At 39.4% G+C, this 25039-nt stretch overlaps 1 protein-coding gene across 2 annotated transcripts; it reads left to right on the forward strand.

Moving 5' to 3' along the window:
- The first annotated feature begins 9104 nt into the window (after positions 1–9104).
- LOC147608498 (putative trehalose-phosphate phosphatase C) lies at positions 9105–14152 on the forward strand. 2 transcript variants are annotated; one of them, XM_086788922.1, is made up of 12 exons: positions 9105–9766; positions 10712–11237; positions 11804–11944; positions 12032–12103; positions 12260–12382; positions 12496–12552; positions 12798–12899; positions 13024–13101; positions 13185–13254; positions 13330–13400; positions 13561–13653; positions 13773–14152. In XM_086788922.1, the coding sequence occupies exons 2-12, from the start codon at positions 10902–10904 to the stop codon at positions 13833–13835; spliced, it is 1206 nt and encodes a 401-aa protein (XP_086645048.1). In that variant the 5' UTR covers positions 9105–9766; positions 10712–10901; the 3' UTR covers positions 13836–14152. The 2 variants fall into 2 exon arrangements, with proteins under 2 accessions (XP_086645048.1, XP_086645050.1); XM_086788924.1 differs by having other exon boundaries at positions 9628–9766; positions 10913–11237.
- Positions 14153–25039: the final 10887 nt, after the last annotated feature.

The raw sequence follows: 25039 nt of genomic DNA on the forward strand, positions 1-25039 counted from the left end.
AAAGCACTCAAACTCTTAGAGTGGACACTATCTTGCAAGATTTCAATAATACCTTCATTTCAGAACACAAGGATAAAAGGAAGAGCTTAAAAAGTTGACAATGTTTTTCATTAAGGTTGACTGTTCTAATTCTTTGCAATAATTAGGGCTTTAAAATTTTAGTTTGTTTACAAAATTATCTAATTTTGTGATAATTGAAAAATAATGCTATATAGGTTTATTATTTTATCATGCAATAAAATATAAAAGAAGGGCCCCTTAAAATCGGCAAAAATTGGCAACAAGGAAGAATTGTCTCCTTTGTTAATGTTTATTCCCAACGCAGGATTATTATGCTATTGACATTTCTCTTACATGCATTTTAGTTTTGGTTTCTTAATTTATTCAAAGAATCACTAAACGTATTGAGAAATTGTCATGCTAAAAGCATATCCTCTTGTTCGAGGAGACCAACCATCTCTCGTGATGTAGCATGCCGCTTTGTAAGTCTAAACACGTCCAATGCTCAAGATAAGTAGATGCAAAAAGATGATCAATATTTAAGATTTTTTAATATCTCAATTGAAAATAACAATATAATAAAAGGAAGGGCTTATGGTAACATGTAGTCATGGCTAGTATTACAAGTCAGAGTAAGGTTTTCTAACTTTCAAGAATTATTTGACATTGCATGCAAATATTATAGATTGATTTGTTCATCTTACAATGCAGATGTTCATCTTGCAATGCAAGCAATTTTGGTTGTTCAATTTCTTTAAATATTTGATAAACATGGTAACTCAATGAGAAATTCATAACATATATGAACACTATCCTCCTTTTTTTAGAGGAGACAAATTCTACCTTCTTATGGAAAAAACCATTTCACAAGCCCAAAATTCCCTCAATGCTTTAGGAAAGTAGATGTTTAAAAATGAGCGATTGTTTGAGTCTTTTAACCTCTTTTGGTGGGCATGTTTGCTCAAATATCTAGTTGAATAAGAGAAAGGGATCATGTTAAGGAAATGCTAGGATTCATTTCCAAGTAAGGTTATGCTACTTTTAAGAATATTTTGACATAGTTTACATGACAACATCATAGATTTCTTGTTAGAAAGATAAAAATAGAGTTGGTTATAAGGAGTCAAAGTTTTTTCTTTTTATGAAGCATACAATGAATTAAATTTTCAAGTATAAAAAAATGGCTCCATAAGAGTTTAAAATGTAATTAGGCTCTGGTTTGCAAATCAATCATATCATGAAAAATGTGCAAGTGAAGCTTGGAAATGATTGAAGTAATTATTGGGTATTTCAAAGTCTAGTTATGTGTCCATTAGTGTGAACACCCCCTTAGAGTGTGAATAGCCCTTATTAAAGTCTAGGTCAAAAGATGTGGCATGATGCCTATAAAAGCAATGTACTTGGTGGAAGTATTATTATAGTTCATTCATCATTGTGTTGTGCAACCTCTCTCTCCCCATTATGCTCTCTCTCTCTCTCTCTCTCTCTCTCTCTCTCTCTCTCTCTCTCTCTCTCTCTCTCTCTCCATGTGCACCATTGTCAAGTCTTGAGCTTCCATATTATCTCTCTACTTGCACTCTACTCCTATACACCTATATGGATATCTTTTATTCTCGTTAGTTGTATATGTGTGATGCCAATATGGTGATATCAGAGCTAGGCTGAACCACATTTGTGTTTTTTTGTTGACCTGTAGCCATCATCCTCATCTACCATTTTGCATTTTTTAGGGGTTTTGCATTTTTAGGCTTTCTCTGTTTTTAGGTTTCTATGTTTTATCTACTGCCCCACCATCAAACCTGCATTTTCTTCCATTCAGCCTTGCTATTTTTTTATGAGCTGAGCTTCCTTTATCTCATCATTCTCTTGCAAGAAAGGATGATACCACTAGTTAGAAGGGAGTCCTTGGCCCTAAACATAAGCATATATGAGGTCAACAACAATCCCAAATCGATGTCAATCTAAAATCCTATAAAAGCAAAGCGCACATCATAGAAGTTGTCCAACAGAGAGTCTACTTGAAGGGGCTAGCATTCAGCCCATGAATCCCACCATCTACAAGTCTATTGGGGTTAACATAAATAGGGTTTTAAAACCATCTGCACATCATAGAAGTTGTCCAGCAGAGCGTCTACTTGAAGGGGCTAGCATTCAGCCCATGAATCCCACCATCTACAAGTCTATTGGTTAACATAAATAGGGTTTTAAAACCATCTGCACATCATAGAAGTTGTCCACCAGCAGAGAGTCTACTTGAAGGGGCTAGCATTCAGCCCATGAATCCCACCATCTACAAGTCTATTGGTTAACATAAATAGGGTTTTAAAACCATCTGCACATCATAGAAGTTGTCCAGCAGAGAGTCTACTTGAAGGGGCTAGCATTCAACCCATGAATCCCACTATCTGCAAGTCTATTGGTTAATATAAATAGGGTTTTAAAAACCCTCAAGAGATTTCACAGATTGTATGAGAAATTAGGAATCTGTAAAACGAGAAATTTGGGACTTTTCTCCAATTTGGAGAAATTCATCAATTTGAGATCCAGTACCCCTCAAGAATTTGTATTTTTTTTCAACATTAAGCCTCTAGCATTAAATTGGAGCTTCTACATTCATTAAAAATTGGGGTTCCCGATTTGTGCATAAACAGGTTCTTTACCTTATCCCCTAAGCCTAAAAAGATAGCTCAAGTGTCCATTCCTTGGCAATCTTGACAGAAAAGGACATATCTTCATTGGCACATCACCGAAAGTTTCTATCTATTTCTAATTATTACTCATGGGTTCTTTGCTTGAGATGTCCCCTAAAATATAAATATTTTTGGGTTCCTTTTTGTAATGCTCCATCATTCCCTCTTTACCCTACTCACAGCGAGGGGTGGGTGTCTTGATAGATTGATGTAGGCTATCTTTTGTCTCCCAAGGCAAGACATGACCCCTAAGTCTTTCACACTGAGCCATGCTACATGGGCCTATGAGCCATGCTTTTATGCCTTTGAGCCATGTTCATGAGCCTTTGTGCTAGTTGTTGTGGGAGCCATGTCTTGTTTCTTTGCTAGTGTTGGAGGATAGAGATTATTCAAGGTTTGGCAAGCGTCACCTCCATTACTCCAAAGGGGGGTTTGTTGGGTATTTCAAAGTGTAGTAGTATGTCCGTGAGTGTGAACAAGCCTTATTAAGTTCTAGGTTAAAAAGATGAGGCTTGATGCCTCGTCTTTGCTCTGTCTTATTTCTTTGCTAGTGTTGGAGGATAGAGACTATTGAAGGTTTATCAGGTATCACCTCCATCACTCCGAAGGGGGTTTGTTGGGTATTTCAGAGTCTAGTAGTGTGTTCTTTAGTGTGAAAAACCCTTATTAAGGTCTAAAGATGAGGCTTGATTCCTATAAAAGCAATGTACTTGGTGGAAGTATCATTATAAAACATTCATCATTATGTTGTGCAATCTCTCTCCATTGTGTTCTCTCTCTCTCTCTCTCTCTCTCTCTCTCTCTCTCTCTCTCTCTCTCTCTCTCTCTCTCTCTCTCTCTCTCTATTGTCATGGCTTGAGCTTCCATATTATCTCTTTACTTGCACTCTACTCCTACACACCCTCCATAACTGCATGTGTGTGATCCTAGATGCCAATAGCAATAATACTCTAGAGAGGTCTTTTCCAAGTAATGGGTTGCGATGCATGTTGAAAGTGCTAAGGTCAAAGATTAACTCTTAGTCTAAAAATGTCTTAAGAAGTTGCAACAAGTTTTGGTGTTGGCTCTAAAATATTTTTGGATTTTGATAAAATATGAATTGTCACTTATAAATTGTAAGGGATTGTAATCATTGAGCTTATTAGTTAGTTTTTTTTTTAAATCAAGTGGTTTCTATGTGTTTTAAGATGTTTATAAGTCTTTTGATTCTCAAGGATCTTTTTGCTCTTTGTTTTTATGATCTTCAACAAAGAGAATTGTGCATAATCCAATGAGAAGAAGGGTGTAAGTTGGTTTCATCATGAGCTTAACAAATTGTATGCTACGATGTCCATGCATGCATGCACGTACACACACGCTCATGCATGAATACACACACACACACACACATGTGCGCACCAGCCACACAAACATGAATACATGCATGTACACTAGTTTTTGCTACATATTTAGTTTTAGTAAAATAAGATTAAAAAGATCTAAGACATAGTGCGGTTAATATTATGCATAATCCAATGAGAAGAAGGGTGTAAGTTGGTTTCATCATGAGCTTAACAAATTGTATGCTACGATGTCCATGCATGCATGCACGTACACACACGCTCATGCATGAATACACACACACACACACACACACATGTGCGCACCAGACACACAAACATGAATACATGCATGTACACTAGTTTTTGCTACATATTTAGTTTTAGTAAAATAAGATTAAAAAGATCTAAGACATAGTGCGGTTAATATTATTGTGTTGGAATATAATTTATACAAGGGTAAGAGATTAGGAATAATATATGTGAGAACAATTTTAAGACATAAAGATTTATAGATTCTTCAAGAAGAAAATTTTCTTTAAAAAAGGGTTAAAAAGTTATTCGGCTAACTTGTGATTAGATGTAATATAACAAGCACGTGACATGCATAGTCTACATCGTTAGGTTTCTAAAAAGTGCTACTTTAATCATCATTATTAAAGCAATGTATCGAGATTTTGTTGTCAATTATTGGATCAACATTATTGTCGAAAATAATTGGCTCAACGTGGGCTAAAATAGATTCACTTTCATGTTAAAACTTTTTGAAGGTTTAAAAATAAAGGTAAAGTTCCACAATGGATTGTAGATAAACATTAGAACACTTTTTTAAGCCTTGTAACATTGTTTCTTGATTTGTTTTTCTCTATTTATCATAGAATAATATACTAATTGTGAGAGAACATCAAGTAAACTATCATGGACACATAGAATTTAGTAACTTTATAAGTTGCTTTTGGGGCCTTTCTAAGTGTAGAAATGAACCTTGGTGTATTTGTGTGAACTTTGCCTCTATTAAAATAATCTCAAAGTTTAAAATAAGCAAGAAATGCATAAATTATCATCTCTTGAAAGGTGGTTGACTAGTTTACTATAAAATATGTTACTTTAATTAACTTCCTGATTCTATGATTATTTATTGTACCACAGGTGACAGAACAACAGTTATGATTTTAGCAATATCACGAACACACACTAAAAGGTGTCACTTAAGTTATGTTCCCCTTTTTGTATTCTTGTGTCTTCTTGGAAATGAAAATCTTAGTTGACATTACTAGAAATTATTGCAAGAAGTGATATCCATTTTATAGGCATTACAAACTGCAATATTAGATTGCAATTCAAACTATGTCTCTTATAAAAGGTCTTTTTACAAATCTAGTGGGTGCATGAGATGAACTACTTTTGGTGGTCTACAAATGCATAGAACACGCACATTTTTGGATAGAGATGATTAATTCTTATCCACACATGGACAAGGCACTAAGCATGTTTATTGCTTGTGTTCAAAGTGGATTGACGATAGTAAATGATTTTTATTATAAGTGGGTCATTAGTGAAGGTCTATGTCCAAAACCTTATGTACATACCACTATTCTTGTTGCTATCATAATAAAGGCTCTTCTTGATATCTTTTGGGGTGTAAGATTGACCTTTGATAATTTGGATAAACACCATACCCTCGTTATTTTGTGAAGGGGTGTTGGATAGGAGATGGGATCCTTCCCAGCAACACCATGCCCTCGTAGGATGCTATTCGTTCGTGATCTCTCTATGTGATGGGTGTGCTACTGTGCACGAACGTAACTGTTGTAGATTTCCTACATATACATCTAAATGTGCATAGCAACATGAGCCACGGATCCTGGCCATCATGCATTAACAAGGAAAGCGTACCTTTTTTGGCTGATGGAAAGACGACGTGAAGACGATGTTCCAATAACCCAGCTTTAATGATATTGCATTGTCTTTCTACTACTTGTATGAGATCAAAAACGATGTTTGAAGGTGGACCAAAAGAGCTGGTGTAGGTGAAATTAGTGAATATACTGATCTGAAAAAATCCTAACAAATGACCAAAGAGATGGTGTAGGCTTGAGAATGATTGCGTGGTTTGAAGAAGGTGAAGAACGTTGAATAACGGATTCGCTTTGTCTTTCTATGTACGGGGAAAAAATGAAAAAAAATCCATCCACATATTTATAGGAAGTGTCAAATACGACACGTGGCAGTACGGATAATGAGATTTGTACGATCACTCGTGTCCAACCACGTGTGATCCGTACCCGTACACATGGATTCGCACGTGCGAGTGTATGTGGACATGTGGATTCAAACGTGCGGGTGCTGCACACATGTGCGAATCACACGTGTGCGAGTGAACTATGTATTTTTCACATTCCACCCGTGCTTTAAAAATGATCCCAAAATGCATAACCTTTACTCAGAGTCTTCACATAAGAAATGATCCCAAAATGCATAACCTTTATTGAGAGTCTTCACATAATAAAATGAGGTCAGCAACGAAAAACATTGATGCTGCATAGGCCATATTGCTGCCAAATGAGTAGCCCTACCATGGTAACCTAATAAGCCTAATGAGCTATGCAAAAGCTACAAGTTGAGGATATGCAAAGGTTAGCACCTATATGTATTTAATAGAGCTCAAAAACCCAATCACCTCAATGCATCCTTTACTTTTGAAAAAGGCACATGCTTTACACAAAGGCAACGAGCACTATAATTGGCTTTTAAGTTGGAAAAGCCAAATGGTATAGGCGGTGGGCTAATTCCGTGAGCAGTTATGCCACTTATATTATTTGGAAAGGTGGTGAACACGAATTGGTCAAAGAGAGCTTATTAATACTTCTAAAGGTTCGGTTCAAAATATTAATACTTGTAAAGGCTAGGTTCAAAACTAAAAATATTAGGGCAACCCAGGGGTAGTAGCCTAAGGTGTTTTAATTTTTGCAAACGTAGCGCCGTGTTGGGTTAGGCTTGTGCTGCTGGTTAAGCACGCCGCGAAAACTAGAAATTATTTTTTATTCAGCGTCAATATATTTTTAACCTAAAGTTACGACGAGCCGCCGACCTGGTGGATAAAGGATGGGGTTCATGACACGTGTGTTCCGGACAGACACGTGTAAAATATATTTTTTAATTTAATTGTGAGTGCAAAATAATGCGAAGGCGCGCCAGCCTTTGGATGTACCAACTACCAACCGCTGTTGACTGTTGTACTTTCCGCTTGTTGGGACCACTCTATAAAGCGCGCTTTGCAGTTGCAATAATTGAGCGACAAGTGGAAACATCTCGGACGTGGCCATTTTAGAATGAGTAAGCGACCTGACATGGCAACTGCTGTGGCGAGAAAGCTGACACGTAGCGTGGGCGTTTCCATCTAGGAGGTGAGCCAGCGTGGCAAAAGAGCGTGACGGCCGGATCGGGCGGCGGGGATCCGGGCGCTGAATGCGAGTTAAGGATTAACGGCACGGGCTGACGTGGACCGGCGCCCGTTATCTGGCCGCTGGGCGCGGCATATAACGTGTGCCAACTGGCAAACTGTGGGGTCCACGTGCCCACCGGTCGCTTTCTGATGTGGTGGCCGGTTTTTGTCGTTTGCTTCGGCGCCTTTTCTTGAAGTTGAAATTTGTGTTTTGTGCGGGTCGTAGTTAAGGGGCGGGTCACGTCTCGCGTGATTTGGCGACTCCGACGTGGTCCTTCCAGCCTCTTCCACAGCGGCCACAGGGCTAGAAGAGGACTAACCGCTTAGCATCTAGAATAAAAACATAAAGTTGCCCTTTATTTATTATTACGATAACAATAATAATATAATATTTAACTGCAGTAAATGCAATTCGACTTTCTTACATATTATAGAAATAACACTTGTAAAGATACATTTTACGAATTATTATTGAAATCCTTAGCAACTTTATAAACATATTTCCTTTCGTAAAAAATAAAGTGTCCAAAGTATTAGTGTTTTTTTCTTCCCTTTTTAATATTCCAATAACTATATAACTATATAGATATTCCCTTTAACTAAATAAATGAATATTTTTATCCGAATTTTTTATAGAAATAACACGTGGAAAGATACATTTTACGAATTATTATTGAGATCCATTAGCAACTTTATAAACATATTTCCTTTCGTTTAGTGTTTTTTTTCTCTTTTTAATATATTCCAATAACTATAACTATACTATATATAGTATATAGTAAATAAATGAATATTTTTTCTCGAATTTTTATCGGGAACTGCTATCCTTTTTTTTTTCGATGCTCAATTCTGAACTGAGTATTGCATTCCAAAAAAAAATGTACAAAGTTCCTCAAGCACTTGAGGAGTCAAAAATAATACATTGCAATACAAAGCCTTCGAGGGTGCACTAGGGTTTCTACTATTAACATACTAGAGGCAATGCAGATGGTGTGTTAGAGCCTAACTTGCGCTTGAGCCCTGAAGAGCACTCAGTGCCATTCTCCAATCGTCCGAGTGAAGATTTTTCCCCAATAGCAACTTGTGCTCCATGCTTTCCTGAATGATGTTGTCAAATTGGGGTACCACAAACGTCTCTTCGAAGACTCGGGAGTTCCTAGCTTGCCATGTGTGTTTGAGGTAGCAGTATCTAATAATCTGAGTGCACAAGAGAATGGCTTGGTTGTGTATCTTTCTTCCACCCAAAATCAAGTCATTCTTGAAAAATTTCATGCTCCATGTTAGTATCTAATAATCTGTGTGCACAAGAGAATGGCTTGGTTGTGTATCTTTCTTCCACCCAAAATCAAGTCATTCTTGAAAAATTTCATGCTCCATGTTTTCCTGCACCCACTTACATATTTTGTAAGCAAAGCCCCCTGGGCTTGCTATCCTAAGAATATCTAAAATGTTTTTTATTAATTTCATGTTTATAAAATTCATATTAATAACATGCAAACCTGTCGTTTCATAACCTTTTTTAACTACCTATTTATGACAGTAATATAAATAGCTTTTTATTAAAATACTCCAAACAAATAAAATATATATTTTTTGGCCATTTGTTTTTTTTCTATTAAGAATTAAATTGGAACATTTTTTTCCGCCAATATTGCCAGGCCTCATCTTCTAGCCTGCCTTTTCCCCCTTTCCTTGACACCCTGCTGTAGAGCTTCATCGCCATAGCCAACAGCTTCATCGATCGAGAGAGCTTATCGAAAACCATAGCAGGCGTTTTCGACATATTCAGGAACTAATTCTGCATAGCCAGGAAACCCTAGCTTTAATTGTAATAGCGATGAAATCCTAACAGCTTCATCAACCATAGCCAGGAAGGAGCCCTAGCCAGAAACAACCCTAATTTTCCCTCTGGCAAAGCAAGGTGCCATAGCCGTAGCCATCGCCGTCTCTTCCCCACCTACTTTGTCTGCCCATTCCAACCCCGCGGCAGTAGATGCAAAAGAAGGTGCTCTCGCCTTTCTGCTTTTTTGAGCTTTCCATTGTTTCTGCGGGAGTGTGTTGTTGTGGACGGAAGGCGACGTGTATTGCAGATGCTTTAGAATCAGCAGCGTGCATTATTGGAGGCGAAGGGGGGGATCGCAGGAAGCATCGCCGAGGGCAAAAAGGCGGATTTGGCCTCCGCACAGAATTTCTTCACATTCATCGTATCTTTGACGCATTTAAGATTGCAGAGAGGCGAAGCCAGCGGTGGGAGATCATAAATACAAGAGAATTCGGCACTTCCTGCGTGCTTGCCTCCTTCAATTGTCCCGGTACTTGCAATGCTCCCTTTGTTTTTCTGCTTTTGTCGCACATTGTTTTCATTCGAATCTCTGCACATTGTTTTCCTACCTACTTGAAAGGATAAACCAGGTTTAGACGGCTCCGTAGCGATATAATCACATTTCTTGCCTTGTTTAGCCGCCAATCATCACCGTTTTTTATGTTAAACCAGCATATTAAAGGCAAATAAGGGTCTTTTGTAGAGGTTCTATCACATTTGGAAGGCAAATCGGTGCATTTCGTAGTGGTATAATCACATTCAGAATGCAAATTAGTGTATTTTGTAGCCGTATAACAAATTGGCAATTAGCATAACCGTATGCCAATAATTACTTAGTCGCTGAGCTAATTTGTTAGAAGGCTTAGCTTAATTGTAAGCTCCAAATTCCTATAGCTTATGTTTCCTTTCTTGAGGGTCTGAGCATACGTTTTCCTTTCTTGAGGGTCTGAGCATACGTTTTCTTTATGACTTATAGAAAGATCGCTTCTTGGGAGGAAAAAAGGAGAGGTTTAGCTTGTGATTACTCAACTTTTGGCAATCTCCATAGTGTTCCGTAAATCAGAGCTGTGTAGATAAGAAAATTGTCCATCAATTCTTAGGCAGCTGAATGACATAATAGTGTCCTGACTGTGCTATTCCAGTGACTTCAGACTTGATTAACATTTTGCTTATCTGGTTTGGGTTACCACAATGAGATAAGAGTGCTCTGATTATGCTAATCAAGACCTGATACACAAGCTTTTTAAAGATTTAGTGTTGCCTTAATTAGATAACTGTGATTTCGGTTGCTAATAATTTCAGAGCTGATAGACAGATCTTCATTACTCTGCTTGTGCTTTATATGAAAAAATTAACATCAATAGGACGTAGCACATCACCACAATGTGCGTGGATATGCATTAATGGTCGGTTTGCTTTTGTCTTGGTTATGCAGGTATCTAATCTGCCTCCGGCCATCCCTCTGAAGTCCTAGATAGATAACCTTGATATGCATCATATACAGACATCATAGTGTAAATTGTTGCTTGGGTTGAAATAGGCCCAACGCTAGGTCTTTGATACATTTCACATATTTTAGTAATCAATCCAAGGAGTGTAGCAGCTCCCATTAAAGGAGTCTTATTATGGCTTTCAGATCAAAGCATAATATGGGGGTCAAAGACCCCTCTCCAATCTCTCCTTCTGTGTTTCATATGGCTTCTCTTTCATCGGCATCTTCAAATGGCTTGTTTACTTATCCTCCAAATGCTGGCTCATTTGCTAGCTCGACTGCTGCTAGTGGACCTGCATATTCTTGTGTAAAGAGAAGGCTGCCACCTCACAAGGTCGAGAATGGATTGATTCTGGGCTGGCTTGAGGCCATGAAAGATTCATCACCGCCTCGTGTTAGATGTTTACAGATGGATGCAGTCGACAAATCAGAGATTGTCACAATCGATATGCAGTACAGAGCATGGATGGTGAGTACCTCGCTTCTTTATCTTGACATTTGTCATAAGATCTTGAGCTCAGTCTGGCGTGTTCTCTGTTTCGTTTCTTTGGACATCTGTTTAGTATCTTGGAGGTTAAGAGTTTTGAGTGGATGAGCAAGTTCTGGTTTAGGGTTGTGCCATCCCATGTTAGATAAGGATATGTTAGATAAGGATATGTTAGATAAGGATGGGTTTGCAAGCTTCCTCCTGGAAACTGTGATGTGGCCCTAGGAGGGCAGAGGGATATTCACCACCTTATTCAGACATACAACACAAATGGGAGCCTTTCCCATATATATTATGAGAGCTAGCCTAGTGGAAACGTGTCAGGTTTCCAAACCACTGGCCTGATAGCACTGAAAAGTTGATGTGCTTCTGTCCCATGTCTGGCCTTCCTAGGTCGGAAGACTTCCGCTTGGTGGGCCCTTCGTGATGGCGGCAGTAAATCTGGCCTAATATCCTCCATTGTAATTCATCTGTCCACTTTGTTTTCCTGGTATTTAGTTTGCGCGTACTTACAACTTAGTGGCACAAAATTCTTCTTGCTTGCACAGGCAAATCATCCCTCGGCACTGGAGAAATTTGAGAAATTACTTGAAGCTGCAAATGGGAAGCGTATTTTTGTGTTTCTAGATTATGATGGGACACTTTCACCAATTGTTGAAGACCCTGAATGTGCTTTCATGTCAGATGAGGTTTGTTTTCTATCAGTATACTTTCTCCTCATAGAAATAATGTCTAAACAGTTTCTTCCACTAATGGTTTCAATAAAACAACTCCAGATGCGCACTGTTGTAAAAGAGATTGCGACCCTTTTTCCAACAGCAATCATTACTGGCAGAAGTAGAGAGAAGGCATGTGCTCATTTACATTTTTCAAGTTTTACATCTTTGTATATATAGAATAAAATACTTTGCGTTTTCTGTATGTGTAACAGTTTGTATATATACTGAGTTCATACAATTGAATGTAGCAGTAACAATGAATATGAACCCTTTCTTCAATGGCAGGTTTATGAGTTTGTACAACTACCTGAGTTATATTATGCAGGAAGTCATGGTATGGACATCATGGGACCTGCAGAAGGATGTAATGGCTCTAAGGCCCACGTTACAAAGACCTTGGATGAGGAGGTAGTTGTTGTTTAGACCCAGGCTCCCAAGCAGGCACAGCTTAAACTCAATGCAATATTCAGACATTTTAGTTCAATGATTGTCTTATGTTGGCTTTGTTGTGGCTGATACAGGGGAATGATGTTGTCTTATTCCAGCCGGCCAGCGAGTTCACTCTTATCATGGATGAGGTAAAGTGGTCCTACTTTGGCAGGACACCTTACAGGCAGAATGGATCACTTCATTAAAATTTCTTGTCAGCAACCTTTCATGGTTCAATTTATGAAAATAGGAAGGTGCAGCCTCTTGTTGTTGTGCATACTAGACTAGGGAATTTAAGTCTCTCAGCTTGTGGGAGTAATAAATGCTATATTGTCCTTGTCAGTCAACATTTTATAATGACTTCTATTGCTGATAAGGGTGCTTGGTTGTGAAGATCTTCGAGTTGTTGGAGGAGAAGGCCAATAAAGTACCTGGAGCAAAGGTTGAACACAACAAGTTCTGTGTTAGTGTTCATTTTCGATGTGTGAAGGAAGAGGTAAGTGTAAGGCAATTTTTACCTTCAGTACAATCCTTCTGTTTACATTTGGTATTTGATGTAGTGCTTTGGTATTGAGATTGATTGGTGACCTTGAAGTTCAATTTTTGTATTGGTTTCATAGAACTGGTTGCCCTTAGCAGAGCAGGTGCAACATGTCCTAAAGCCATATTCAAATCTTTGCCTTACCCAAGGTCGAAAGGTAAAGCTTGTGACATATAGTTGCGTCCATGGAAAGAGCAGCAGGTTGTAACGGAAACTGATTTTGTGTTGCCAACTTTTTAGGTCTTGGAAGTCCGCCCTTCTATATCATGGAACAAAGGGAAGGCATTGGACTACTTGTTAAGGACACTTGGTAAGATAATTCTAGCCATCGAAGCAGATAGTTTTATTGATGGGCGATCATTCAAATCTGTGTTTTTGGGACCAGGTTTTGGGAGCCGAAATGATGTTTTCCCAATATACATAGGAGATGATCAAACTGATGAAGATGCTTTCAAAGTAAGGGTCTTTTTGAGTTTAAAACCTTGCAAATCTTTCTTTTTGTTCCTGATAGTGTTGCCATAGCGCGTGCGTGTGTGTTGGCTGGCCGATAGAATACCTATGTAAGGAATGAAGGCTTCTGATGCTTTCTCTAATCACATATTGTCACTCATACCAGATGGTGGCTAGAAGGAAGCACGGGCTCGCTATACTTGTATCGAATGTTGCCAAGGACACAAACGCTGTGTGTTCACTACGCGATCCAAATGAGGTATTCTCTATCTTTCTTCAAGTGCTACTTAATCTGAACTGCGGCCTTCACCGGTCAGAAATTGTAACGCAGATTGACGTCAAAGCTTAAAGATTAATGAATGTTTCCTTCCATGCTAGGTCCTCGAATTTTTGCGGCATCTGGTGAAATGGAAACACAGACGTCTGAGCAGACTGTTGTAAACAGTTCTTGAGTTCAAGTTCACCGTTAAGAGTGAGCTCATTGTGTAGACTAGAATGGAAACCCCCTCAATGAGAGGCAATCAGCTTCCACATGTAAGTTTAGTGCCAATAACAGGTCAAGGAAATAGTAATTGAAGAGATGAGGAAAGTCCCTGAACAGATTTCCAAAGGAAAGGATATCTATCAGAGGCATATGCTAGCCCGGTGCAGCTATTCCGTTTTTGGAGGACATAAATTGTGGGCTTTTTGCTTTTATGGAAGCTCTTTCACCATTCTTCATTAACATGGCATTAATGAATAAAATAGCTATTGAGTACCCTCTGGTGTGGCAATTTTCTTTGGCTTGATGTTTTGCATCTTGCTTATCCTTTTTCTAATTATCTCGGACAAATCGACAAAAGTTACCTGAAGTCATTATGAACTTGCCCAATGCCTAGTATGTGCATCCAATTGCAAACTTGGGATAACTAATAAGTCCTTCTGTAGAGGTGAGTCGATTTTGGAAAATTCACAAAAGGCCGGCTGGTGGTCGGTGTGGTTGCCGTTGAGCAAAATTAGGAAAACCATTACAAAAATTGGTTGTATTTCGAGGCATAGCATGTGGTGGTCAACACACTTGCCCCACCACTAGAGAGCGCAAGGGAAGCTTTTGGGGGCAATTTCCAGACAAGCTGGTTTTCAGCATGGTTGCTACACAACAAATAAGCAAATGCTATGTATTTAAGCTTGCAAACCACAATTTGTACTTGGATGGGTGTTCGTAATGGTCCGGCGGAATACTTGTGATTTTCGTTTAAAGAGAGTTCAGCAGCAAGCTAGTGTGACTTTTCGAATGATGTACTTCATGTATGTATTTTGAGATTAAGCATTGTATTAGACCTCGTGATAGTATTGGTGTTAGAGATAGAGTGGTCCTATGCTCTAAATCCTTTACATTTCTAACAGAGTTGATAGGGAGCAATCTCTTGCCTTTTTCCTTTGCAATAGTTTAGATTTACGGTTTACCCATTGTCTACACTTCTAAGTAGTGGATTTTCACATGGAGATTTGTGTGATTTAGTGCGTTTTTGCGCTCTTTGTGCATAAAAGAATGTTTTTAGTTCAAATGTTGGCTTGTTTGTTATTTTACTTACATGTAGGTTAGTTTTTGGTGTTCATATAGCATGCACACAAGGAATTTCAAGCTTAGATTACATTAATTGCATCAAAATGTACATTAGTATTGCATGTTTTAGCTCTCATTTGTTATCATCTAACTAGTGATCAAAACTACGTATGCATGTGAGGACAATAACACATACATCCCAAGAAACTGATGAAGTGAGGAGGACAGAAAAGTATGGGCAAGAGGGACTCTTTCCATCCAATACAAACCTAGAGCATAGAACTTCAAGGCCAAGTGAAGTAAGAACCTCTCCTAAGGAAATCACCTCAAGATTAGGAAGCTCTACGGTGAGAGGAGAATTTTCATTTTATTCCACGAGGGAAACGACCAATAGAACCAAAGCCAAAGTCAGGCTTCCCTCCACATTATTAGAGCCTTTACGAGAGCAAGAACATTTAGATTCCAGTGGGATGAGCACCGTTAGGGTGCGCCTTCAAAAAGAACCAGATCGATAACCTGAGTTGATCTTATAGTACCAATCTAATTAGATGGGGAACTGCAAGAGCTAGGAATATAGAGCCTCAAGTATACCAATAGCTCTTGGAGTACTGGTATGTGGATACCCAATGATACATTTGGGCTTCGCACCCCCTAAATCGACCAAGAGAAACATCTTTTGGGATACTAGCCTATGGTTATGTGGGACCATTCTATACTTAGGTACCTCCCAGAGTTAAACCTAGGCACATGGCCACACTCATTCTCGAGCTAATAGTAGAACCAATTAAAATAGGAACTAGAACTCATACAGCCCAAGAGATGAGAAGAACTATAGATGGCATTCCCGATGTTAGTGAGACCCATAAGAGGATTGAGAGGAAGCGGAGTATGACCATCCTAGGATAAGACCCTCTCTCATAGCCAAGCTAATTTCAAAGTTTGACGGAGTGGGAGATCCCTACAGCCATATGGCTACTTTTAAGCAAGTCTGCACAACCGAAAGCATGACCGATCCTCAAACAATAGTAGAAGTTTTTGGCTTAACCATAGAAAGCAACCCTTTGCTCTAGTTTTAAATGCTAGAAGGTTTACAAAGAGAAACCATTGAAAACTTGGAGCTAGCATTTACAATAGGATTCTCCAAGGCAAATTTCAATCATAACTCTGTAACACTCGACTATATCAATTCAAGCTACTTGAACAAATGAAACACTGAGAGATTGCATCAATCATATCAAGAACAAAACAGTAGTCATACTGAGGAGAACCCGATCCAAACCAGGCTAATTTTGTCATTCTTTGAAGGATTGAGAAGCAAGCAACTACATGATGCATTGTATACCAAGAGGCATTGAACGCTAGTGGACTGTTTCTTGGATGCCATAGACTTTGATGATAAATTTACATGCATCCCATCCACAGACAGTCTGAGGTTTGAATCATTGACCAAAACTGATCCTAGCATTACATGCCATGATTCAAAGAAGGCTAAATCACCCAAGAGTGCCAAAGACATAGCAAATGTTGTGAGCAAAGGACTTGAAGGAGTATTCAAAACCACTCCAAGAGAGACAGGCCATCCTCGTTTAGCTCCTTGATGTGAAATGGCATGGTGAAAAAGAAAAGGGGACCTTTGATAAGGCCACATCTTAAGAAAGAAACTGGAGCCTTGAGAGCAATCCTCTCTGTCCCTATCAACATCATGATGGCTGAGTACTTAAAAAGAAAACCACAAGTTTGGAATGAAGTCCATCAATGGATGAAAAATCAACCTAAACCAATAGGGGACCTAGATAAGACCGACTATGAAAATCAGAAAAACTCACTGAAAATGTACAAAGATGTGCCTGTGTCATCATAGTGGGTAAGTATTTGGAAGGTGACGACATAAATCCCACAATTCCAATCAAATTGGATGGCATGACTATAACTACGATCCTAGATGGTAGAGCAAGAGTGAGCATAGCCACCAAAGACATGTGGCAAAGATGAGAAAGCAAGCCCCTCAAACCTTCAAAGATTGTCCTTAAATTAGTCATCAATGGCAATTTAGAAATAGCCATAGGAATTCTGAAGGAGGTGGAAGTAATGTTGTGTGGCCTAGCCTACAAGCATACATTTTGACCTTGGAAGGTCGACCAATTATGATTGGATGGCCATCCATATGCCAAATGATATTAAACCACAATTGGGGAAGAGATGCCTTATAAATATATCCTAAAATTGCTAAAATCATAGCACACGGTAATCCCATAGGTTCAACCTTGACTCCAAAAAGACATCCAAGTCTGGATGGAGAAAACAAAACAAAGATATACATGAGGGACAAGTCAAACAAGAATCCCAAGAGGTTAGTTCAGCGGATAGTGATCGACAAGAGGGCTAGAGGCAAAAGTCCCCTCACATTTCAAGAACTATAAAATAAGATAAAAAATCGGAAGGTGTATGCACTAACACCAAAAAGAGAGAGACCGAAAGATGCCAAACAAATTGATCTAGCACAACCGAGAGAACAGCCTAAAAAGGTTTGGATATCTCCAGACTTGACCCCAAAGAAGGAAACTAAATTAACAAAGTTACTCAAGAAATGCCGAGATATGTTTGTTTGGAGTTACTCAGATCTTAGGGGGGTTTCTTCATAAGTCTGTTGGCACACGATTCCACTTGTGGGACGATGGTGTAATGCCAATCAAACAAAAGCTGCACACTTACAATGAAACATATTCTATAACCATTAAGGAAGAAGTCGATAAAATTGTTTTGGCAAGTTTTGTATATGAGATTGAGCACACTGATTGGATATCACTAGGGGTCATAGTACCAAAGAAGAATGGCAAGATCCAAGTATGTGTGAACTTGAAAAAGTTAAATGCTGTTGTGAGTGACAAGTGTTTGAGAGGTGCTGATTGGTGATACCCATAAAAGTGTAAAGTCATGGTGAAGCATGGTAGAATCTTAGGGCATGTCGTGTCCAAAAATGGGATAACAAGAAGAAGGAAAGATCCAAGATATTTTAGAACTCAAGAGACCTAAAAGCCAAAGGCTATCTAAAGGTTTAAGGGACAATTGAGGTATTAAACAAGATTCATACTCATGTATACAGATATTGCTAGACATCTATATGCCCTGTTGATATGTTTCATATGAACAGAAGAATGTGAGGAAGCATTCTATATAAGGTAAAACAAACTTTGATCTCAGCTCTAATTTTGAGAGCACCAAGGTGGAATAATATCTTCCATGTGCACATTGATGCATTGACTTATGCCATAGGATCATTTTAACTCAACCGGGAGAAAAGAACATGGACTTCTCCACTCTGCTATGCCAGTTGACAATTGAACAAGCTAGAGAAGAACTATAAAACCACACTAAGAGAGAAGAACTATAAAACCACACTAAGAAAGAAGGATTATCAAATGGTTTATGTTATGAATAAGTTTTGCCATTATCTTTTGGTAAACAAGTTTGTATTTTACATTAACCATCAAGCCTTACTCTATCTAGTAAACGAACCATGCACCATGGGGTAGATCACAAGGTGTCCAAAATTGCTATTTCTTCTTCTTGAGTTTGATTTTACCATCTCGATAAGAAATGGGTCAATACAAGTAAGAGCTAACCATTTGTCAAGAATCTTGAGTGGAGAACCACCAAAGGGAGTTGAGGATGATCTTTTGGATACTCCTCTATTCCAAATTAGTCTTGTGCCAAGATGAAGCCATGAAATTTCTCAATTCTTGAGCCATGGAATGAATGTCCCTAAAAATTAAAAAACAACTTGTGAAGGTAGTAGCTCCTGAAATTTCTCAATTCTTGAGCCATGGAATCAATGTCCCTAAAAATAAAAAGACAACTTGTGAAGGTAGTAGCCCCTTACACACTTATCTCGGGGGCATCTCTATAAAAAGGGAAGAGAATATATTTTAAGACTCTCTCTGTGTGAGGACAAGGACGTCGATATTCTTAAACAAGTCACACAGAGGGTCGTTGCTATTAGAGGACACTTTGGACATGAAATCACTGCTTGAAAAGTCCTCCATTTTGGGTTGTGGTGGGTCAACCCTCTTTGGAGATCCCATGGAATACATCAAAATATGTGGTGAGCTCCAACACTTCATAATACTCCAAAAAAGAGATAGAATGCCCTTATAGCCAATTATGTTTGTTAGGACATTTGCTAAATAGAGAATGCCCTTATAGCCAATTATGTTTGTTAGGACATTTGCTAAATAGAGAATGCCCTTATAGCCAATTATGTTTGTTAGGACGTTTGTTGCTAAATAGAGAATGTATTTTGTAGGACCCTTGAGTCCAGTCTAGTTAAAAGCACGCAAGTGTAATATATCATCGTGGCTATAGATTATCAGACTAGATGAGTTGAGACTAACTTGCCATAGTCAAGGCTGACACTAGGATAATTGCTAAGTTCCTCTATATAAGAACTCCATCACAAGGTTTTGATGTCCCCTTGAACTCCTTTATGACCAAGGGACTCATTTCTTAAATGAAGTGGTGGATTTTATTTTAGAAGAATTTATGGTTGTCCACCATAAGTCTTCTCCATAATACATGTAAATGATCAGACAAGCAGAGAGCACAAACAAAGTCTTATGCTGAAAATGGTTTTGTTGATGCTTTGAGAATGGATTGGTAACATAAACTCTCATCAACATTATGGGTATATAAAATTTCCTACAAAATGTCAATAGAGGGACACCACCTTATAATTTGGTCTTTAAACTGGATGCAATTCTTCTAGTGGAACTCATGATCCCAACCTTGAGGGTAGCCAAGCAAATGGAACGGAATGGCTGCAAGTTATCTAAATGACTCATTGAGATTGAAAAACTAAATGAGACTAGGTTACACTCTTTGGTGGTCATGTATGCCACAAAGAAAAGGTGGAACATCAAAACCAAGAGGTTAAAGACGGTAGGGGGCTTGATCTTGCTCTACAACCTCAAGAAAAAACAAACAACCTCAAGGTTAAAGACGGTAGGGGGCTTGATCTTGCACTACAACCTCAAGAAAAGATGGAACATCAAAACCAAGAGGTTAAAGACGGTAGGGGGCTTGATCTTGCTCTACAACGTCAAGAAAAAAAAACAAATGACTCAAGCTAAGAGGAATGGGTCCTTTCAAGATTTATGAAATGACCACATGAGGAGCAATCTATTTACAAACATTGGACGGTGTTGTGGCCTACTGCATCTCCCAAGAGAAATCCATACATTCACCAATAGAACAAGCAGTAGACAACAACCGTCTCATAGGGTACTTACCATGTTCCGACCTCACGTCCCTTGAGGATCTCCAAGCTCGCTTGTAGAAGCTCCAATCCTCCACTCTATCATCGGTAGAGTCGCTCACACGATAATGCAAGGGAATCATCCTCTCACTCTCCCACACCCAAGCATACAAGAGGCACATGCACTAGAGTACACTATCTCCCTCTCTCTCATACACAAGACAAGCATTAGGGAAAAAGGGAGCTCATTTTGGGGCCCTGTAAGAAATTCACTATTTTTCGATTTATTTCTCTCCTAAAAGACCTCAAAAATAATAAAATATGGAAACGTGACTCAGAACTGTCAGTAAGGACTACCGAACTGTCAGTTCAGAAAAGAATAAGATAATCTTTTGTCTAACTAACACGATTTTGCATTAAATATCTCCTTAGTTTTTTTTTGTTTCCCAAAGATTCCGCATCTCTTTTGACGACGTGTGCAGGCCTCTCATAAAGAATCCATCACTGAACTTAATGATTGTATGGATACCGCCACACTTCCACGATTCATGTCATAAAAAGACTATGAGATTGACAAGCAAACTTTGCAACCTCAGAAGCACAAAAAATGGCCGATACTAGTGAGTCACAATCTCAGAAGAAGCGATTACACCATCTTCACATCGACTTAGAAGAACAATACGCTCCAGCACAAAAAAGAAGAAAGGATACGGTGCTGAATGCTCAACAACGAGAAAATATGAGAAGAGAAGGGCTCCAACATATTGACTTATGGTGTGATGGAAGCATATATCCAAAATGTCTAGTAAAAAACTCTACACCTCCATTTGTCAATCCAACCACACTACTGAGGTTTGCGGGCGATGGACAAAATGGACTTCTTGGTTATATTTCAGCACAGTCTGCATTTGCAGAAACATATAAAACAATGTACCTACAAGAAAAGGGGCCAGGATTCAAGAGATAGCCATTCGTGCAAAATTGGAGCAACAGTTGCAGAATGAAATTGAGGAGCATTCAAAGAGTAAAAAAGAGTTGACAAGATCAAGAAGGAAGAGAACCGTGCTTGGAGACAGACAACGAAGCAGGAAGATTAAAAACATTGCAAATTTGAAGGCTGGGACTGGTGGATACAAGCGAAGAATTCAGGAAGCAAGGCTAGTTTGTAATTTTTCATTTTTTATACTCAAAAATGCTCTCAAATGACTATATCTATTTTGTCCATTAACGCAAAACAAGATTGGAAGTGTTGAATAATATAGGCATATTGTGTTGTTACTATAGGAAACTATTGGAGCCTACAAAAGAAAATATGGATCCCAACCTTCTTCCAGTTAAACATACTCCCAGGCTGCACACTTATAGTCTTGATTGGCATGGTTATAAGTGGAAGCAAAACCACTGGTGCGATATGGATAGTCTTTAATCAAATGATCAACCCCACACTGAATATAGGGAAGTGTTGGCATGACATTAGTTGGTGCTGCCAAGGGCTGGGCTTGGCTCGCATTAACCACATTCTTATGAGGACACTCCACTATTCGATGAGATCCATTTCAACCAAAACATTGTATTGGCCCCCTTCTCATAGTTGAGTTTATGTCTTTACCTTTCCATTGCACCGTGGTTTGAAACACTAGCACTGGCGTGTTGTTCTATAAGACATGAAACTCTGGCGTGATCTCTGCGGGCTCCTTATAGTAATCATTATTAATTTCTACCTCACGCATGACTTCCCCCTCATCTAAGGGCTCTTCAATTAACAACTGGTTGATTTTAGCGTGTGGTGGTTGTGGTGGTAGAACAGGCAGTGGCAAAGGTGACATGTCCTACATTCGGAACATCCCTCTTGCTAAGTAGGATGGGTTTGGCTGCCCTGCAGCCGCAATGATTTGTACAAGTGGTGTTGGTAAGGCTAGTGAACTCCGGGAGCCGACAGTTGTGCTATGGGCTGGACCCTCGGATATGTGCACATGGCAATGTCATGGTTCCCCAACATGATAGTGTCATGGTTCCCCAATCTCTCACAGTGAGAACAATAAAGTAACTGCCTTAGCCTTAAGTGAGGGCATTCGGTGCTCATGTGATTTTGTGTGAAAATAGAGCACCAAATTAGCTCTCTCTGGGGGTAGAGATGAGCATTCCCTAATGCTTCTCTTCCATCCGTGACCTTTGATTTCTCTAGTATGGCATTACTTAGCTCTCTCTCGGGGTAGAGATGAGCATTCCCTAATGCTTCTCTTCCATCCGTGACCTTTGATTTCTCTAGTATGGCATTACTTAGCTCTTCCACTATCATATTTCCAACTTGCTTGCTCTTGGTTCCTGTGTCCTAGTGACCTGAGACTCACGATGTTGCCACTAGCGAAGCTACCTTGAAATCTTCTGGTTGAGGCAACTCAAGCATATTGTCCTCATTTCGATTGCTAGCTTACAGCACGTATCTAGAGTAGTCGATCGGGCTAACACTAGATAATCATGCATCTTATGATCTCGGACCCCTCTTCGAAAGCAAGAAAGTAACTAATCAGTCAGCCTTTCCCTCAACTTGCATCTTGAATTCAAGTGCTTGAGCCAAGATACGTAATCTCGCATGGACTCGTTTTCTTTCTGCTTGATATTCTGGAGCTGAGCCACAAGACTCCATCTATCACCACTTTGAGCAAAGCTTGGTATGAACACATTCTTAAGCCTAGTGATGTTGACTTTATCCTCTGGCTTTAAGGTTTGATACCATTGGTGAGCCTTTCCTTCTAGGGTCAGGGAAAAAGCATGGATTATGGTTACATCACTCACTGGCCCCACAGGTTTCACAGGTTGACTCAAAGACCTCTATATGTTGGATCGGGTCCCCATCACCCGACAACTTTTGCACAAGCTTGGAAATGATACATGGCTTCATTTGGGATGGTATGGATTCCAAGGCAGTGCCTAGTTCCCTGACCATACATCGGCCCATTTTTGTGGCCGTATTTAGCAGATCCGCCCTTGTGATTGCGTTCAGCTGCGTAGCAAACTTCTTGTCACCTGGCTCATTATTAGCGGCTTCATCCCACCTTTGTTAGATTAGGAGCTCCATGCCCTTCAAGAATGTAGGATCATTGATCATTTCTTGTATGTCCTCTCTTGTATAGAGACGATCCTCACCTTCTAGAGATACCCTAGGTAAATTGTCCTCCTCTTCTTGCATCTCAAGGCCTTCGTCCGCCCTTAATTCCTCATTGATGGGTTCTAGAGTTGGTATTTCTCCTTCTGTTATTCCCCTCCACATGCTATCAGTGGCATTTCTAGATGTTTTGGGTTCTTTTCCACGAGACCGACATGGATTTACATTCTCCATTTCCCTTTGTTCTTTGAGTATCGAGCTCTTGTTTTCTTAAGCTCAATAGTCGCAATTGTTGCTCTACCTCAACCCTCTTCAAATCTGTTTCTATTTCCTCCGATGTAGGGAAGAAGACTTGACCTGTCTTGGCGGCACTCTCCTTATCCCTTCTAACCCTGTGGCTTGTCCCACTGATCCTTACTATGTTAGTATGCCTGGAGCTAGAAGGTTGGGTTGGTAATTCTGGTCTTAGACTGTGTCCTATGCTGGTGGTTGAAGGGTCCCGCGGATTGCGCTTCATCTTTCGTGCTGTGTTGGAGACCAAAAAATACCCTGGCCATATAAAAAATTCCACTGGATCTTGCAGGGGAAGATGGTTTTTCTTCCTCTCTAAGGCCATAGAATCTTAGCCCTTAGGAAGAACCTGGGTGGTTTGATGCACTGTCGTCGGGACTCTCCAACAATTTTACCAGACCTCAAGTGCATGAGAGTTTATTTCGACATGTGAAATCACTACTCCAACTTTTTTAAGTGGTTTTACTTTCAGATTTGCCCCCGTCACACAGCTGATGAGAAGGGAGAGCAAACAGACAAGGAGGAGCAACCGCAACCACAACCACAGGCAGAGGTTATTGAGGATATCGAGGAAACCACCTCAGCACCTCAATGGAGGAACATGCAAAGGAAGTCAAAAAATGAGAAAGGCAAGAAGAGAGTCCTAGCCCCAACAAAAGAAGGTGCCTTGAATTCCAAAACCTACAAGGTGTAAGTTCATTCTTAGAGTAGCTGGACATGCCAAAGGATGCAGATACTTGGAAGGAATGGATGAGCTGCTCTACAGCTCCAGCTTCAAGAAACGGAAGGCTCCACTTCTACCAGCTCAAATATATGGTCACAAGAACAGAGAGTGTGGTGATGCCACCTCATGACCACACACATCTACTGCCTACAGAACAGGCATGCAGAGCTATGGAAGCATATCAAGGCCACCACCAACCAGGTGCAAGTACTAAAAGAACAGCTAGCTAGCAGAGGCCACACTTAAAAAAGCAATTGTTTTAGAAGTTTAAAGACTACAGAGGATGAAGAAGCAAAGATGATAGCATTAGAGGCACATAATACGCAGTTGAGCAAGATAATTGTTAGGAGACACAAGGAGAATGAGACACTCAGCACACAATTCGAACAGGCTAAAGAACAGCTCCAGAGAGAAGTGGAACATAATAAAGACAAAGAAGAGAGCAACACTGCAAGATTCCTCCCCAGCCCCTCAAGATGTCCAGTATCTTCCCTTGTAATCAATTCCCTCTTCAGAATAATAAAGGTTCTTGTTTCTACCTATTTTGGCTTAGAGAGAGAAAATTTTCTAGAGAGAGATTATTCAAATTTTAGATATTTTTGGATGGAAAAATATCTCTTCTTATTAAAATAAATTCCCCCAAAACAGAAGTTCAAAAAGATTTTCAGAAGGTGCATTAGAAATAAATTATAATCTGTTCAAAAGGTCCTAAGGGTCCAGATTTTCT

The sequence above is a fragment of the Cibotium barometz genome, chromosome 53 (assembly GCF_041138505.1).
Source record: "Cibotium barometz isolate CiBa-2024 chromosome 53, ASM4113850v1, whole genome shotgun sequence".
NCBI lineage: Eukaryota > Viridiplantae > Streptophyta > Polypodiopsida > Cyatheales > Cibotiaceae > Cibotium > Cibotium barometz.

Bases quoted from the DNA above. Each gene is read 5' to 3' on its own strand.
- LOC147608498 (XM_086788922.1), top strand. From the start codon at position 10,902: ATGGCTTTCAGATCAAAGCATAATATGGGGGTCAAAGACCCCTCTCCA. The intron at 12,104-12,259 runs GCATGTGCTCAT...CTTCAATGGCAG, and splicing joins CTGGCAGAAGTAGAGAGAAG to GTTTATGAGTTTGTACAACT. The intron at 13,654-13,772 runs GTATTCTCTATC...CTTCCATGCTAG, and splicing joins CACTACGCGATCCAAATGAG to GTCCTCGAATTTTTGCGGCA.